We start from the raw sequence: 19,498 nt of genomic DNA, 5'->3' as shown, positions 1-19,498 counted from the left end.
GCGCTCTCAAAATCTTGCAAATGTCAAATTAAGCCATAATAAATCACCTACTAAAATCAATAATACCTTTAGATTTACAAGTAATTTGTTAGAAAATAATGGGAGTGTGCACAATAAGAACGGGAATAAAATATTATTTTATTTTTATTTACCCGATGAACAGGTAGAAATCACCCCGGTGGGTAGTTAAAACAGAATGGTACAGGCTTCATACTGTCATACAACATAAACTGAGAAATTTCAGGAGATGTATATATATATATTCAGAAATTGATCTTCATGGTAGTTGTCAAATCTAAATTCTTTACACAACATGCAATGAAGAAACCTTGCACATAAGTGGAACTCTGCAGCGAAGAGACATTGCACATAAGTTGAACTTCTAACACAGCTGTGGCAAAAAGCCAAAGAAAAGGGGAAAAGTTACTGCCGTTAAGATTATCAGATCATCCAGTCAGCCTACACTGTTAACACTGAAGTTTCAGCCACTGTCAACACTGAAGTTTCTGCCTTTCAACTTCAGCTTCTGCCCAAAAGCATTCTTAATATTGCTCCACAAGGACTTCATATCCCTAATTCATGAGCAAGATGGAAAATAAAAACAATTAAACTCACCAACGTAATATAAAATCACACTTGAACAAATGAAGCAGCCAAAATATTGATAATAATTGACTAAAATTAAATGAAACAAATGCCTACAAAATGATAAAACTCTCAACGATTTAAACCCAAGGACACAGGTGAGTCAGATGAAAATCCAAGTGACATCCTCAATGCATTGATGGAGGCATGAAAATCAAATACTAATTGATACAAATGTATGAACAAGGCGAATTCTGATTAAGTTTCAAACATAGATATGACAGTTTCACGTCTCATACAAAACTATAATGAGTTCAAATCAGATTTAAAGCAAATGAAGCACAAAGATCTTCGTGAAGATCATTGTGACGAGTTACAGACAGCATTAAAAATTGTCTATGCATGTCCAACATTTAGACTTCATGAAGATCATTTTTTTAACAACTATCGGAATCAGAAACATAACTGTGGATTTTCTCTAAAGATTTTGCAATCCCCAATCTTTATGACAAGCAAGGATTGAGGGGTACTTTAACAGTGGCCTATTCCAATTAGGACCCTCAGCAAATGACAGTATTTTCACATCTTATCTTGGACTCTCAGAGGATTATGGTGTGTGTTTGAAGAACTATCACCTCCTAGCCGCCTCTTAGTTGTTCTGCATTGATAGCTCTTCATGCCTCCATTACCGGTAATGCCCCGACCACAGGAGCTATATGGATCCAGTTTAGTTGAGCAAAAGTCAAATAATAATCTTAAAGCTCCTACTATTTAGTTGACAAGACGCTTGCTGCTGTAAATAATGCTTCTTTTCCAAAAGGCAAAATCTCCATCTTCCTGCACAGTGATGCACAAATTTTCAATTTAATTAAAACGGAAGTGCATAGGATTTAAGAATGAAAGGAAATGAAACTATAAGATGGAACGCAATTATTCTCTCTTTCTAACAGCTCATAATATCTTTAATTCATCTTCAGCCTTCAACATTCTGAGACGTCGCATGCAGAATGTGTACTACCTCTAGCAGAAATGGTTGATAAAAGATTTTATTTTATTAACCCCCAACCGTGAAAGATCTAAGTCAAGGCTCAAGAAGCAATATAAAGCTTTAAAGAATAATTCCAATGAGGTATACAGTACAGAAATCAAGAGATGTTCTCCCATTCTTCTTTAGTACAGCACTAACATATTATGCACTCATCTGCGCAGTTACTACACTTTGCCTACAGCCTTGTACAGTAGAATAAAATGATTGTAATCCGCACAAAGAATAACCTTAAGAACTTCAAATTTCTGAAACTTACTCATCACAAGAAACAGACTACAAAAAAAGGGGATTATAACATAGGTAAAATTCAGGTCATCCTCTTTTTCTCTCACTGCTTCCATTTTTTATTTGTTTCCAGTTTCAAGGAAAGCAAGCTTTGGTTCAGAATTCACTTCTTCTCATTTTTTAAAATGAGACTTCCAAGCCTTAAAAATAGTTTTACTTGGAAAAAGTTATTACTCTGTTACATTGAATGTCAAGAAAAGAACAAATAAAATAAACCAAAGAAAAAAAAAATCAAATTGCTTTGAATATATTCTTGAGACACAAAAACGTTTATGCTAAAAAACAGTTCATAGAAAAGCTATCAGATTGCCAATTGCCATAATATGGAAAAGCATATGGCATATAGGGGTCTACCGCTCTAAGTCAATTTCAAGATCAACCAAGTTATTCCACATTGCAATGAAGAACCACACTAAAGGGCTAGCCCAGCACAGGGCTCCCGCCATTGCTGGGTCTGGGGAGGGTCTAGCCCAATGCACAAGGCTCCCGCCATTTGGGGTCCTTGATATTCCATAATAAAGATTAAAGACTGTGATAACTTAAGATAAATGACGTGGTTCCCAAAAAAGGAAAGAAAGATTGATGTAAACATTTTCACTAGAATACAATATCTATTGTAAAACAAATAATAAACTTAATAAAACATTCTGCAAGGAAAGACACAGCTGAGAAACATACTGAGAAATAATAGGAAACCTTACCCGTCTGTTCTTCTAAGGCTAGTAAAAGCAGATATCACATTCTTGCATATTTCCATAAGAGAGCCTTTGAAATCTTCTTTAAAATCAGAGATGCCTTCAACAGAATCTTGGGAAGCTAACGAAAAATAAGCCTAAAAGAATATATTGTGACCAACCAAATTAGAATTAGAAAGTGTGAGGGAACTATAAATACCTCGCTTTTATTGTTCAAATATTTATTTTGTGTTCACGTTTGGGGTGGAGGGAGAAATTGATTAACCATAAAATTTAAGTAGGGTGAGGTAAATGGAGTAGTACTTCTAGTATATTATGTGATCGACATAGACCTCTACAATTGAGAGAATTATTTTTTTTTATTTATAATAAAACAGCTAGACCTGTAAATGGATTGGATTCAGATCAGATCAGGTTTGATCCGACTCGAATCCACTAAGTTTATTTTCCAATCTGATTCGATAACCTAACGGGTTATTAATGAATCAATCCATATTCGATTTGTTATTAATCGGATCTCCAATCCGATAACTCCATCCATTAAGGGTGTAATTTTTTTGCAGGAGAAGATAAATTAAAATACGAACAAAAAAAGAGAAGAAATTAGGTATTTGACTCTTTGCAGGAAAAAATAGAGCAAGAAAGAATAAGAAGAAGAAGATAAAATAATGCTAAAAACATTTTGATAATATTTAAATAGTATATATATTTACAGCATATTATAATTATATTATGCCAGATCCAATTATTATTGGATTGGATCGATCATAATCCACACTCGGTTTGTTTAACTAACAGACTATCATATTCAAATTGTTGACGGGTCATCAAATTGACGTTCAATCCATAATAATAATAATAATTGGGAAATATGTAAAGGAAGCTCACAAACAACAAATTGACCCTTGTGCCTAGAGGAGTGATTCTTGTAGCCACCCATTTAATCCCCCATTTCTTTTTACAAAACATGCACATGATTAGTCTCAAAAAGAAAATCAGAATTTGGGAGTTAATTGTTGGCATCTTCGGAGAATGTCTCGTCCCCTTTCTTGGTGGTTTTCCTAGCTGCAAAGTAGGGTCTGGATGGGGTTCAGGGGGACAGTATCAACTTGCCAGCAACCCTCAAGATCTCACCAGCCCAATAGGTTGCATACCAAAGTACTTTGGTAGGAATTCAAAGTACACCCAATTAAGGGAGGGGTCATTTCACACATCAAAATAACCCTATACTCCTTTTAGCCCCCAAGCGGATGGTGTAAGAGTCCATGTGAAAATAAAAAAGTTAACTTTCTTCAACAAAACTATAGGTGCACCCAGCACAAAATTTTCTTGCACGTCCAAGCCTTTTTTGGGTAGATCACCTTTTGTGGCCCAAAAATGGGTCAAAAGGTCCAACTAAAAACCAGTGTTGTAACAAAGTGTTATCTACTCTATATTTCAAAGTGGATGATTGAACGTTCAAGTCGCCAAAGGGGCAAAGTGGATTTGTGAGTTATTTGCGAGGGGAAAAAAAGGCCCAACAGAAAACAAAACTAGCCCTAAACTTCCCTTCTCACTCTCAATATGATAATTTGGAAATAAAAAAAAATTCAATGTCAACTTTCCAATACAAAAGAAAATCAAAACCTTCTGAAAAACTTTGCAAAACTAAAACATTTTGCTATTCCAAACCTATTCTCAGAACATGTTATTGTTTCAAAATTTGCTTTTGAATGGTGAACTAGCATACCCATACTCAATATAAGGTGAAAAATCATTTTTAAAATTTTTCTTTTTCTTTTCTTTAACATAATCCACATCACTTAAGCACAAGATATAAAAAATTTAGAAGCTCTTTGGAGTAAAATTTGTGATGCAACACTTCTCATCATGGAACGTAATATTTCTTAAGCTCTATGGGAGTGAAATTTGGAGTGGAACACTTCTCGTCGTGGAGAAATACATGCCATCTGATCATCTCTGGCTACTAACAACTCCAATTCAAAAAACACCATGGGTTCACTGACTTGTTTTAATCTTCAATTTTCCATATGCACTCCCTGGACCCGTTAATGTTCTTTGTTTTTATCTCTATACAGTATAAAGACATTGATTATTGTTTTCCAAGTTAATGAAATGACAGACTCCTTAGATATGCAATACATCATCCATAAATCAGCACAAGTAAAACAATTAATTCGAATTTATGGATTATGTATTCAGAAGTGTATACAATCTGTAAAATAAGAAAAATCACCTGAAAGCCATGCGCTAAAAGCAGTTGAACTACGTCTGTGCTGATTTTCTTGGTGACACTTTTTGTGCTGTTACCATTTGAAAAGCACTTTAAAATTCCATTAAATGTCGTATCCTCTGTAGAACCATTTGACCTCCGAGTGCGAACAGAAGAAGGCTGCAAAACGAGTATTCTAATAATAATAGCTATTTTAGGATGGCAACTGCTTTACTGACTTCTGCAGACAGGTTTTAAACGTATAAACCAACCACCACCCCCAACCCCCCCCCCCAAAAAAAAACTCTTCTTCCCCTTCCGCAACCCTAAAAGAGGATATAGATCAACAGATACATGGTAATCCATCAACTAAGTAAGAACAACTACTTCATGAACTCAACTGCTCATTTGATTGGTCGACGGCAATAAAATTGCAACCAAATCAAACATTAACAGGTCCAGGGAGTGCATATGGAAAATTGCAAATAGATCAGAGTCAATAGAAATTGAGTTTGCTTAAATGCAAACTAACCTTGGCAATGTACTTCGAAAAATACTGCACAATTATGTCCAGCTTCCTTTTAGGTTCATTAAAGACCTACAAACCATCCTTAGAATCAGTAACAGGAAGTCTTGAATTACACAAAAGAACCACTCCAAGATGCAATAAAATACAAAAAGAATTTATGTCCCCACAAATGAAAGAAACAAGTATTGTCTAAGAAACTTGAAAGAGGATCAGAATAGTTTCGGCTAAAATTGGTTTTGCAAACACAACCTGTAAATGTAGATCTCTGACCTCCTAACATCATCATCTAGAACACATGGCACGACTGAAGAGTCACAGGCAGTATCTTAAAAGTTTAAGAGTGTGGCCAAAGGTGCCCATGACAACTGTGTTTGTGTGTGTGGAGAGAGAAGGACAAGTAGAGGATTAGAAAATTTAAATGACTACCTCAAGAAATGGAGATAGGAAATCTCGGTTGTAAGTCAGTTCATCTAGAATTATCTCCTCCAGTGGAGTTCTGCACCAAATCCAGCAGCCACTTAATACTTTTCTTACAAGATTGTAAGTAAGAATAAGAAAATTTTACAAGTTCATTGCATTGACTTGGTACAGTGAGAGAGAGAGAGACTTTTATTACAATATGAAAACCAGCAAATACCTAACAGCATCCGCTCTAGTTGTATGACCTTGCACATCTGCCGCCTTCTTTGATAAATCTAACTCCATGATCTAAACGGTCCAGTTTGTCATTATTAATGCAGTAATCGATTCAGAATATCCTCAAGGATAGAAGTAAACCTTACCATCAACAGAAGTTTCTGCACAGCATTACATGTACCCTTTTCCACTTCGGGCAAAGCAATTCCAATGGCAGTATCACAATTTTTTAATAGATCTGATGAGCAAATGTGACACATTTCACACATAATTGATAGACAATCCTTGATTAGTCCTTTGTAACTAATCTTTCTTGATCCCTGCATATTAACATGGTACTGCTTCAGGAGAGGTAAAACCAGACAACTATAATTTAAGTACAGACAGTAACAAATCACGGCATAACAGGTTACTTTATTATCTACAATAAAAAACAAAAGCATTTAAAATTCAATAGAAGTGAAGACTCTAAATTATAAAAACTTAAAAAGTATACCAGAAGAATGTTCAGCAATGACTCTCTCAGAAGGATCCAATTCATGGTTTCTGCAACAAAAAATAAAATAAAAATAAAAATAAAACCATTGAACCCATTAGATTAACCAACCCACAATTAATATATAAATGCACCAAAAAGTTCTATCAGAAAAACATTACCTTTAAAAACACAGTTACGGGGTAAAAAGTCTCCTTCGAGTACATTGACAAGATATTGAAATAGTAACAAGTTCCTGAGAGACTGCAACATGACCATGTCAATATTAACATGCAAAATTGTGATTATTACTGGTGCAAACTTTTGACAAATATAAGAATATCCTAATAAACATATATCATAGAAACAAATGCACCGAAAAAATGGGTGTGTGGTGATAGAGGGAAAATAATCAGAAATGAAAAATCATGAATTTTAGATGCTGAAAATGGGAGAAAGCACTTATATACTAACAGAGGCAAAAACCCAAGTACACATACAAGGGTTAATTATGTGATACACAATCCCTATATCTGCAATAATAATAATTTTATCCAACCCTAACCACTACCACCAATCCAACACCTTCCCTCCAAAAAAAAAAACAGAGAGAGAGAGAGAGAAAGAACTCAAGTAAGAAAAAGAAAACTTCGAAGCATGTGAGATCTAGTGAAAGATCATTCAATTAAGTACTGATGAATGATGGGGTAATGCAAGCATCCCAAAAAAATATGGTGACACCCTGAACTTAATATAGTGGTCATTACAGGGCATGGAATTTTGATTAATTGATTAAGGCTCTTTCTCTCGCTCCAGATCTGTATGTGCCCTGTCTGTAAAGAAAAGATTTGAGGAAAAAGAAAACAAAAAGACACCTCTACGGATCAATCAACTGGGGCTTCCCCTTATCGAACAAACCTTGTCTGACCAGAGGTGGGGGGATTTTAAGCCAGGATAGCTCCGGTCAAGCAGCAATGATGGCCAAATGTAACAGTCATTAAATAAAGTACCATCAGAAGCCACGCTGTTCAGTCCATACATCAGCATTTTTTAATTCCGTGGTAGTCATGGCAAATTGGCAATTGCAGACCATGACTCATATAAACTAAATTTTTGTCACCTTTTCCCCAACTATTTTTCAAAATTTTGAGTTCCATACCCTCCTGAAACACACAAAGATCCCAAGTATATTCCCTAAAACTGACCTTTGTTTCTGATGCTTCAAACTTTCTTTCATCAGCCACTTTAGCAAGGCTTTGTACTAGAAGATGAAAACCCTGAAATTTAAAGTGAAACTTCGATAAAAATAAAGGCTAAAACTGCAGTACTTAAGCTAATAAGAGAGGACTTGGCAAATAAATATCCTAATTAATATAAGAACTGAGTCTCATTTATCAATGTACTCAAGAGCATAATAGCAAAGAAGCACTTATTCACAAATAACCTTGTTCCAGTATATTTAAATATATTAACTAATGTAAAATAACGGCTAGGTTTAAAAAATGTATAATTTCGTTAAAGCGTTAAACTTACATTTTTTTTATTTTTTGGGAAGTTAAATTTTAAATGTTTGTCTCCTTAAAAAGGTGGAATTTCCAAGAAATGCTATTTTTTGGGATGAGATGAAGACTGTATGTCTCAAGCAATATCTAATATTCTTTATGGGCAATAAACTTCAAAATAAAGGAAACTGCAGAATGAAAATAAGCTTAGAGAATCAAACTCACAGCAGAGTCAAGTGATCCACCAGAGCTTTTATCAGCTTCCCCCCTCTCACCATAAGCAATATCCAAGCCAAAAATAAATGGTGACCAAGCCTTACATGCAACAAAGTGTGGCAGGATCAATTTATGAGAAGATTCATATGGAAGTCAAAAAAAAAAAAAAAAAGGAGAGAGGGGGGGGGGGGGGGGGGGGGGGGGGGGGGGGGGGGGGCGGGTGGGGATACCTCTTTGACCACAGTTAGTTCAGGTGAAGCAGTATGAGGCGAAGATGATTCGATTTTTTCTGTCCTGGATATATAAACCCGAGGGAAGCGCTATATTCACCCGAAACCAAAGATGTTAGAATATTTCGGTATATAAACAAGAAAACTTAAGCTGAGGTATATAAGGGTAATCAATTTACCTTATCTAACTCATTCAGAAGCTGATAACTTGCCATTATTAAATCCATTGAATTCTCATCCTTCAGAATATGAAAAATTGCCTCAAACATTTTTCTATTTCACCAGAATTTGCATAATCAGATAGTAAGAGAGATAAAAATAAGCAAATGAACTACTGATTATTTTGCAAAGAGCAAATCCCTCTGCCCTGTATGACAAAATCAGGGCATTACCATCATAAAAAAAATAAAATAAAATTCAAATAATTGGTCCATCTGCCTACCAAGGATATCAGGAAAGCATTGAGTAGGACCGTAACCCTAGGCTCTAATGTAGAATTAGCACAAGGGCCAAAATAGGTCTAGAGGGGTGAATAGATCTTGTCCAATTTTAACTAACAATAATTAATCTCTAAACTTTCACAGTTGTATTTAGAACACAACAATATGAATGAGTCAAGTATAGAGAGCAGCACTGTGAAAACATTTTTTTTTTTTTTTTGGGATAAGTAACAGCGCTGTGAAAACAAATAAATCATGCAACTGCACAAAAACAAACGACTTTATGTAGAAAACCTCAACAGGGAAAAACCACAAGACCTAGTCCAAGCAAATCAAAATCCACTACATGAGAAGGAGGTTACCAGGCTCTAACTCAAGAATCCCTTATTGTTGGAACATAATATATTGGACCAAACTTAATGATCCTACAACCAAATTTTACTTTTTCCGGTATAAATTTCATTACAAGAATGTTTATTTTATTTGCAAACATTTCTTTTATTAACATGTCTATTAAAAAATATGAATTTGGATGTGAAAAACTTAAAATTATGAGAAAAAATAAAAATATTAGATGGATAAGTTATATTATCTAGTAAACAAGAAATATTAAAAATGTTGGATACAAACATTAATTAGCAGTTTAGCATCTCAAAAGACAAGAATAATGATTTTAAAATAAATATTATTAATTTTTAACTTTATTTTAATAAATAAAATAAATGTAAAAAATAATAATAATAACCACACTTATTAGAGAGAGAAAGTTTAGTACTTGGTTGGGGCAATTCCATTTTCTGGAACTATGGAGGCAGAGCGAACAGCTTCAAGAAAAGAATTACCTAAAATTGAATGAATGTAAAAACAACACAAAATCAGAGATAAAGATGTTAAATTTATACAAAAATAAACTCCTACAGGGATCAAGTTCGCATACTGTCGTCCTTGACATAATGATGATCGTGATTGAATCCGGAGGCGTCAAGGATTGCCATCGTGTTCTCTTCGATTCCAGTGTTTCGCCTTCGACGACTCTCCATTTTTGATTCTCTGGAACTCAAACCCTAGTTACTTTCTCCGCACTGTGTGTATATGTACAAACCCTAGAATCAAGAGGGAGGGCGCGAATACCTTCTCAAGAAGACGAAAAGAGGCGCGAATAATACACTCCACTGTATTGCATTGAACTTTTAGAGACTTGAGGGTGGTGGGGGCCGTTACTCAACTTCGGGTAAATTGCAAAAATTCCTCTCAACTATTTTAAAATTGCAAATAATTCCTCTCAGCTATTTTAAAATTGCAAATAATTCCACTGTTGGAACAATTAACCCCTACCACCTAAACCCTCAAAGTTCCAAAAATTAAAAAAGTTGCAATTAATTAAGGCTAAATTACACTAATCTCTTCTAATGTTTTGTAGTTATATATAATAAGGGTATGTTAGTAAAAAAAATATAAATACTTTTTTTCCATAAGTTCCAACCAAATAAGAAAAAAATGTTACCCTTCGGATGCCTCATCTATTCTTTTCTCTCTCCTTTCTATTTATTTTTTCATCTCTCCAACCAACCAAACAGATCATAAAAAAAAAAGTCACAATTAGGTAAGGAGGATAGATAAAGGACCACCATCCCTCTGTTGTGGTGGTATTCAACACCAAATTCCAACTGAGAGGATGCACATCATATCATTCTATTCATTAAAGCACAAGACTCAAATAAATGTTTGTTGTTTTAATTAGTTAATCCCCATTAAAGAATCCCTTAATTAGATGTCCTCAAGAATATGAAATTAATAAGATTAAAAGAGTCCTGATCAATAATGATTCTAAATAGACATTAAAATCTAATATAATTTGCATATCATAATTATTCTAAAACCTCAACAAGAATATTACTATTCTTTTTCTCTCAAAAAGTTCAAAAAAATAAACCCTAACAAGAATACTACTATTCTTTTTCCTCTCAAAAAGTTCAAAAAAATAAACCCTAAAACAAGAACTCAAGAATACATTATTTGAGACAAATAATAACATATTGATGACAACTAATGTCCCTAACTAAAGTGGTGAGTAGCTCATTTAATTTTCTAACAACTTACTTTATAAACCACTGTATGACCTGTATTAATAAATGTGAGTAACCCATTCCAAATACATATAATAAATTCTATGTACGTCAACATTTCAAAGCAACTGTGATATACATCCCACAACATTAAAATGATGTGACATTCCAAGTAACCCCAATGACTATCATTAAGCTTATTAAAAAATACTTCGAAGAGACTTATGGCAACAATTGTGAGGGGGATTAAACTTAGACTGTGATAGGGATTACACTGAGACTGTGAGAGTCCACAGTGGCACAATCGCAATTACGGCTATCATTTCTGTAACTTTAAATATCGTCTTATCTATGGACTAGGAGAGGAGCTAGAGAGTGACAATTATTTTGAAGAATTATCCTTCGGTTCCCCCAATTTTTTATTTTTTTATTTTTTCAGAATTCTTATTTATAGGTTACTTATTAATTGCAATAAATGGTAGATTAATTTGCAAGATGAATCTTTCTAACTTACTTTTAAAAATCCAAAAAATAATAAATAAATAAAAATTGGTTTAGGGCATGTTCTTGTCATTTATTCCAATTTACTAATACATAAGAAATTTTGAATAATTTTTCTTTTAGATGATTCAGATTTGAACTTAGGTATCCAAGATTCCCATCTCTACTTTAGTAATTTACCATTAGACCTAATAAAGGGGCCAATATGAAACTTTTCAGTTTCAGTTTGGTCAATTCCGAAATGAAAACGTTTGAAATGCACGAAAATGTTTAAAAACATAAAATTAAACATATGAATGAACCAAAAAAAAGTAAAATAATTAACTACTGAATATTACTTACCAAAATAAATAAATAACTATTAATGCACAGTTAGATATAAAGGAAGAAAATTGAATGGAAGTGAAAGAATAAGAGATGAATGAGATATTTCTAGAGAAGATATTGTATTTTTTTATCGTTTTATTTGGTTGAATGTAAGATAATAGAATAAGATAATATTTTATTTTGCTTGTTAGGAGAGAAAAAAAGAGAGTGTTAATTATAAAGAAAGTTTTGTAATTTAAAAAATTTTATAATTATTTTACCTTTTTCTTTTGCCTCTTAGGTCCATATTTGGAGAGATGAAAGTTTGTAAAGCCCTCTCTTCTCTTCACTCCTTGCCTCTTCTCTATCAAACAGAGTGTGAACGAGAGTTCTACTTTGTACATTCTCCTTATAATCACGATTTATTTCAAAACGTGTAGACATGATTAAGGTGTCTTCACATATAAATATAAATTAAGCCAAATCTGCCACTTGCCCAGACAAGCTTCCAATCAATATCATTTTGCAACAAGAAACGATTATCTTCCACCACAGCAACAGAAAAGGATGCAAGCTAGCAATATCCTCACAATCACATTAATTATCAACCCTACTATTATTACCCCCCAATGCTTCAAAATCTTCGGACCACCTCTCACAATCCGCATCTCCTACCAGCTCTGCACTAGCAATATAAAATAAAAAGAAGCAACTCCAATGGAGGCATGCCACGTGGTTCCACCAGATCAAGCCACCTCTACACACCCTCTAAGACAACCAAACAATTTTATATGCACAATTTTTTTTTTTTTTTTTTCATTCCCTGAGCCAAGTTTGGATCTCACTGTATGCATATGACTAAACGAATGCTTGCTATTCCGTTTAGGACTTTGATTATACTACTCAAATAAATTGCACGGCTCATTTTATGATCTACATTGCCTTAATCGAAATTCGAACCCTCTTACGTGTAATTATTAGACTAACTTATATTCAAGGACAAAAGTGGCGCCACCCCTCTGTGGACTGTGGTTGGTGACACAGAAGCCCTTTATTGAGAAGTAAAAGCCCTCAACTTCCAACCCACGACAGATCCGTGGTTCATGAAGATTGAAGACATAAGAACACTTTTTAGTGGCATGTGATGAAAGTGGACTAGAAATTGGACCAGATTTGAGTGATTGAGCAGTGGACAACAAATCTCTCTATCTCATTTATATTGTTGTCTATTTTCGTACTCTGAAATTAAATGATGGAATTAAATTGCAACATTGATGATCCCTTTTCCCTTGTTAGGTACTCAAAATTAACATCGTTAGGTTCCCAACTGCCTGCCCAATTAATGCAATGCAATTGATTGAGATTGAATTTTGTGGCCACTTAAATAACAAATATTTTGGTCAATCACCAATTATCATCGTCAATGGCATAGCTGTTTTTGTTTTCATATTCAACGACAAATATTATCTGTTTTGCTGTGTTGGCTTGCGGGCCATCCAGGTCAAGGAGGTGTGGCTTTGTTTTGTAAAGTGAAGGATGTAAAATAATTTGGTGAACCTTATGTTTGCTAGGATTGAATGGGCGTTTTAAATTTAAAATTAAAAAATTTTTATTACAAATTTAAAATATTTTTTTTTTTCAATTTCAAATTCAAGATGCAGTACTCTCAAACAAAGGTGGGTTCTTCTCACGAATTGAATAATTTGACCTTTTTCATCATATCTGTGAACAGAGTAGAGTTAATCATAACAAAAGTGTCTTTTTCTTTAGTTTTTTCATTGAACTGAGTCATTTTTTCTACATGACAAGTTAGATGAATTATTAATGAAAATGTGTGTATATGTCTTTGTTGATAAGTACCTAACTTTTATGTGCTCTTTAAATAACATTATTCTAAACTGAAACTGAACGTAGCATATATATATATATATATATATATATATATATATATATATATATATATAATATACGTAGTATTAAGGAAGGGAAGATGCACCAATTGTATTTAAATCCTGTTAAATCAAATTTAAGAGTTAGATGATTTTCCACCCATAAAGGCAGCTATTAGTTTTAGAACCTACATTTTTTATAATGAAAAGACACCATATCACTATATTAAGTCAGATTAGGTATGGGTATATCACGGCATTTTTATGTCCGGTCAATAAAACTCCAACAAATCAATGAATAATGAATGATTTTGAATAAAAAAAATTTTAATTGTTGATACTCATTTTACTGTATAATAAACTTTTATTACCGGAACGTAACAATAACATGTTGGGTTCATCCAATATAATCTCACCAAGTCACAAGAACGACTTGCCAAGTGATTATTAACGCAATTGTGATGAGTTTATTTAGGATGGCAATTTGGTAGATTACAGCTCGGCAGCTTTCCCAATTGATCTTCCATTCTTGATAACTTTATTACAAAACCATTTTGATGCTCCCTTTCAAGATTGTAATTTATGAAACAGATACTCCGTATTATTTTAACAATATGATACTAGAGAGCATCAACACAATTTGGAACGATTGATTTAAATGGAATCCTATTATTTATAGAGTACCGATCTCTCTTTTGGGAATTGAGTTTGTATTAGCTTAACTATTGCTCATTTAGTATAATCAACAATATTTTGACACCTTTTAAAAAAGAGGCTATGTGTGAGATGATAGATTCCCACTACCCCTCAATCACGCTTAAAACGTAAGAGTTTTTCATGTCTTATACCATCTTTCTTCTCCACTAATCATTAACCCCTAATATTCTATTTTGAAAAAAATAAAAAATCTTATAATTTATAGTGCGAAGTATATAAAACAATTCTAAGGTTTAATTTTTGAGCAAATAACGTCCCTCTTTTACTTTGGGTATATAACTACTTTAAAAATTAAAAAATATTATAAATTAAGATATTTTGGCAGTCAACTAATATTATAAATTAGGATCTTTTGGCAGTCAACTGGTAGAATAGTACTGTTACCAAATCACGTGTCTCGCACATGACTAATTAATTGTATTAAATACCAAAAATGCCCTTCTTTGACTGATATTTTACTAATTTTTAACTTAATTTTGTTTGCTAATTTTTACTAAAAAATGCCCTTTAATTGAATTTGTTTAATGCCATAATAGTCATTTTATATTAACTAATTTTTTTACTATTTTTTATTTTAATTGTAGGAAAGGCATTTTAGTATTTTTATCACTCTATTAACAACTGAATGAGGTGGGAGGTCCTTGTTTACCCCTAAAATAAACGTTAAGAGATTTTCATAAGGAATTATATGAACCACATGAATTCTACTGGGTGTTAAATGCTCGTGACCCTAATTTATATGTATATTTGTGTGTGTATAACTACATAACTATCTTGAAACTCATGTATCTAATCTTATTAATTATTTAACAACAAAAGGTGTTACATATATACACACATAGTGCATCTATACCAGCTTACCTTTTAACCAAAAAAATAGTGCATCTATACCCAAAGTGCGGCAAACATCATCTATTTAATTAATTATGGCATCAAAGACAACTATTATCATGGATGAAAATCACCTCCAGTAAAATAGTGTGCTATTTACTTCATTTTGAAATGAGTAGTCTAGACATGGCCACGTTACCCATGTTTAGGATGTATAGTAGAAAAATATTGGGATGCATAGTAGGAAAATGTTGGGATGCTCCTTACGAAAATATTGGGATGCACTTTTACTTACAAAAATAGAGGAAATGAATTACTGTGCAACTGGAGGTCATCCTTGCCCCTATTATCATAGTTACAATTAGGTTTTTTTTACCCAAACAGTAGCCAACTGCATGAAACATAACACTAAACCATTTTGTACAAACAATAACGATAAATGCTCAACCTAACACAACTGCCCAAATAATGTGGCATATTTAAGGAGACCAGATATGTGTTACGTTGGCCAGAGTTTAGAAACAACAACTGAACTTTGTTTCTTACTCTTATTTGAAAACTGAGATCATCAATTTCATTTTGGATAACATCTATCAATCTATTAAGCTGGTTCGAGAATGGGTGTGTTGACACTGATGGTGATTCTCTTGGTGGCTGCAATGTCACTCCATGCTCGAGCCATCGACATTCATGAGCTGAGAAAAGTTGCAGCTAAGGAGAATCTAACATGTGTGTTGGTGTTTGGAGACTCCAGCGTCGATCCCGGCAACAATAACCATCTGGCACTGGCTCCCAAGAGCAATTTCCAACCTTATGGGAGGGATTTCTTGAACGGTAGTCGCCCAAATGGAAGGTTCACTGATGGGAGACTTGCCACAGACTTCATTGGTAACTAAATATAACTGCTACAGCTTATTTATTACATTCTAATTTTATTTTAAGTTTTTTAAACACATTGACACTTTTATAGCTCTGCATAATATATTGGGATGTCACATTTATGGCTGTGTGTTACTGTGTGATAATATGGAGACTTTGAAAAATTATACATACAGAGTATATGTTTTGAATTTATTATTATCAAGTAGTGTCATGAATTCTGATTGAAAATGTGGAGCCTGATAATACTGCACACTCTCAATTTCACGGATCCAACTCGAAATTTAACCTTAATTCTATTGTAGTATATTAGGGTTGTGGTCATTCATTCCAACAACTCTGTGATTGTAGTTCAAGTTTTGGTTAAGTTCTGAGTAAATTATTTTTTTTTTTTGTTTTTCGTGTTCTTTTTTCTTATTATGTTAATTTTCGAAACAAGTTTGAAGATTCACTGTGTTAAATGCGCAGAAATGATGATGGCAAAATCACTATATATATATATATATATATATAGTTATTAATATGAGTTACATTTGTATATTTTAATTGATGCCTTCTTTTATTTCCTTCAGCTGAGGCATTGGGTTATACAAACATAATTCGACCCTATCTGGACCCATATATAAAGAAGGCAGATCTGTTGCATGGTGTTAGTTTTGCATCAGCTGGTTCGGGATATGATGAGTTCACCGCCATTAACATCTCGGTAAGTTCCCCTAACACCTCAATTAGCAATTATTCATCTGAAAATTTGTTTTGGTTTCTAAATTTTTAAAAAATTAAAATGCAAAACAATTTTATGTTTTCAGATAACTGAACCAAATCTATCAATGTGTCTAACATAACTTTATTCATGACCAATATGAACATAAACTTTCGTGTGACTGAAAATCCGAACAGTTGAGAAAAGACTTAATTGGGAGATTTTGACTTAATTTGATTTTGCATTTGATGAGAATGCAGAAAGCGTTATCTGTTTCCCAACAACTGAAGTATTTCATGAAGTACAAGCTGCGGTTGAAACAATTGATGGGTGAGAAGAAGGTAGAAAAATTCATTGGAAATGCCATATTTATTATAAGTATGGGAACCAATGATTTTCTGCAAAATTATTACATCGACCCTTTTCGCTCCACTCAATTCACCATCGAACAGTACCAGAATTACTTGATCTCTTGCATGTTTCGTTACGTCAAGGTGCTCTCCCTCTCTCTCTCTCTCACACGCGCACACACACCTTTGTCATTCTTGTTAATGTTTTCATACAAAACAAACTATAAACATTAGTTTTATTATTTACCAAAAAAAAAAAAAAAACCAAAAACAATTAGTTATAAGAACCTAAGCATTAAAATAAGACAAATACCAAAAGTCTGTTCAATTGTGCTTTGATTTCCAACAATAATCACGAGAAATTAGACAGCTGTTTATAAGAAAAAACAGGTCCTAACTAATAGAGTTTGGTTGAAAAAATAATTTATATCACAAGTAAAGCTAGTGAGTATTTATTGTTTAGTTATTTTGTTGTCAATAGTACCACGAAAGTATTATCACACTCAAACACTAACTTTATGAGGATTTGAAGTCAGAAGGTAAGAAAGTACCATCGGCCTACTAAGCCTTCATTTACACACACACACATATATATATAGATATATATAAATACACTCTTCACTTTTCCATTATTAAATTTGCTTATATGCATCATGTTTATCCCCTTTTTTTTATTTTTTATTTTTTATTTTTATTTTTTCAGGCAATGCATACACTTGGAGCAAGGAGATTGGCAATTGTGGGGGTGCCACCTTTCGGGTGCATGCCACTTGTCAAGACACTAAAGGACGAGATTAAATGTGACGATGACTACAACCAAGTGGCCCTCTCCTTCAATTCTAAGATCCAAGCAAATTTGGAAACCATAAAGGCTACATTAGGCATTAAAAATGCCTATATAGATATATACCACATCATTGAGAGGGCAATACAGAACCCCAAGAAATATGGTAAGTTTAATTCATTTTTTATTTTTATTCTTCATTAATCTATACTCCAAATTCATTTTCACATATATTGTTCAAATTCTCAAAAATTAGTTTAGAAGCAACTTTAACTAAAAACTACTATATCAAATAGGTAATAGCCCAAAATGTACAAACCCTATTCCTTAAAGTGTGAGATCAGGAATTCGAGTCTCGGTGAAGACATGAATGTGTGTTTGTTTAACCTTTCAATATATATATATATATATATAGTTCAACCTCCAAAAAGAGTAAATCTCACATGTGGGACGAGACTGCATTGAATGAATTATGAACTATTCTAAGAGGCGACTGACCTTTTTTATCTTCTTAAAATTGGCAGGTATTGTAGACACAACAAAGGGGTGTTGTGGGTCAGGAACATATGAATATGGGGATACATGCAAGGGTTTGAGTACATGTGCTGATCCTACTAAATATGTATTCTGGGATGCAGTTCATTTAACTGGTAAAATGTATAAAATCATTGCTGATGAGGCTTTGGATGAAGTCAGTGAGAATGTTTTAAATTGAGTATTATTTGTTCGACAATATCACCCTCGATGCCTTTGTGTATGTGCTTGTGAAAATGTTTGAATCAGTGGTGATCAGAGGCATTGCAAAATTATTTTTATTATCCACTTTATGGAAATTTTATGTTCGACTCTTTTGAGAGCATTTCACCACATGGATTTATTGGATTGAGAATCAAAACTTTTTCTTTCATTTGGTGGAGTCGTTTTACCAATAGACTTCAATTATAAATGTTGAATTCATCATCATATTCATTAAATTAAATTAATGTATATGGATAAAATAGTTAAATGTTTGGAATTATAATAAAACTGATGAGATTCGTATTTCGATCTAGTGATCCTTGTAATAAAACAAAAAGTTAGGTGACCAATAGAAGAAAGGAATGCTTTAAATGATCGCAATCATCTTGTATGCAATTTTAAGTCCAGTGTCATTCACTGAATTCAATTTTCTTTAGAAGTTGGGGCATTTGGTAATTTTCTTTTTGGTATTTTTCCACATATTATTATCGGTAAATTACGTTGGGACAAATAATGTATGAGTAAACTGTTCAGCATTTATTACTTTGACCTCTATTGAGATTTGACGCATGAGCTCAAGAACAGTACTAGCCTTTTCTTTTCGAGGATAGCCATTAACCAAATTTTATAAAATGATAATTTTGTCCTTTCCTTATATGAAAAGACAATAATAATCTTATGTATTGCAATATAATATATTACTATAATATAAATGATATTACCTACTTTTCACTTTCTGATAAGCGGCAAACGGATGTATAAAAGATCAAAGTAATAAATACTAAGTAATTTACTCGTGTGTGATTTGTCCAAACTACTAGGACATAGGGTGTAGTTCACCTTATATTAACCCTTACCTTATTCGACGCCTATACAAACAT

General features: G+C 33.2%; 2 protein-coding genes across 5 annotated transcripts; one reads left to right on the top strand and one right to left on the bottom strand.

The window, feature by feature from the left end:
- Positions 1 to 226: 226 nt before the first annotated feature.
- LOC132309548 (negative regulator of systemic acquired resistance SNI1) lies at positions 227 to 10,284 on the bottom strand. Of its 4 annotated transcripts, none has more exons than XR_009482538.1 (16): positions 9,791 to 10,262; positions 9,629 to 9,695; positions 8,593 to 8,686; positions 8,414 to 8,503; positions 8,193 to 8,282; positions 7,671 to 7,742; positions 6,648 to 6,729; positions 6,487 to 6,536; positions 6,137 to 6,310; positions 5,992 to 6,062; positions 5,781 to 5,850; positions 5,358 to 5,423; positions 4,850 to 5,005; positions 2,620 to 2,750; positions 1,221 to 1,422; positions 227 to 572 (listed from the first exon to the last, which is right to left on the bottom strand). XR_009482538.1 is itself a non-coding variant. In XM_059807846.1 (15 exons), exons 1-15 carry the CDS (start codon positions 9,891 to 9,893, stop codon positions 1,353 to 1,355), a joined length of 1,386 nt encoding a protein of 461 aa, XP_059663829.1. In that variant the 5' UTR covers positions 9,894 to 10,263; the 3' UTR covers positions 811 to 1,352. The 4 variants fall into 4 exon arrangements, 1 of the variants encoding a protein (XP_059663829.1); XR_009482540.1 differs by having other exon boundaries at positions 8,593 to 8,652; positions 9,791 to 9,809; XR_009482539.1 differs by lacking the exon at positions 2,620 to 2,750 and having other exon boundaries at positions 9,791 to 10,284.
- Positions 10,285 to 15,663: 5,379 nt separating this feature from the next.
- LOC132309529 (GDSL esterase/lipase At5g45950) lies at positions 15,664 to 18,786 on the top strand. The gene is made up of 5 exons (XM_059807829.1): positions 15,664 to 16,051; positions 16,615 to 16,748; positions 17,006 to 17,239; positions 17,799 to 18,045; positions 18,404 to 18,786. Exons 1-5 carry the CDS (start codon positions 15,781 to 15,783, stop codon positions 18,592 to 18,594), a joined length of 1,077 nt encoding a protein of 358 aa, XP_059663812.1. The 5' UTR covers positions 15,664 to 15,780; the 3' UTR covers positions 18,595 to 18,786.
- The last annotated feature ends 712 nt before the right edge of the window (positions 18,787 to 19,498 follow it).

The sequence above is a fragment of the Cornus florida genome, unplaced genomic scaffold, assembly GCF_030987335.1.
Source record: "Cornus florida cultivar Cherokee Brave unplaced genomic scaffold, ASM3098733v1 CherokeeBrave_3.0.0_Hap2_Chr01, whole genome shotgun sequence".
NCBI lineage: Eukaryota > Viridiplantae > Streptophyta > Magnoliopsida > Cornales > Cornaceae > Cornus > Cornus florida.
Note: the sequence above shows the minus strand (reverse complement) of the source record. Positions and strands in the feature narration are given on the sequence as shown.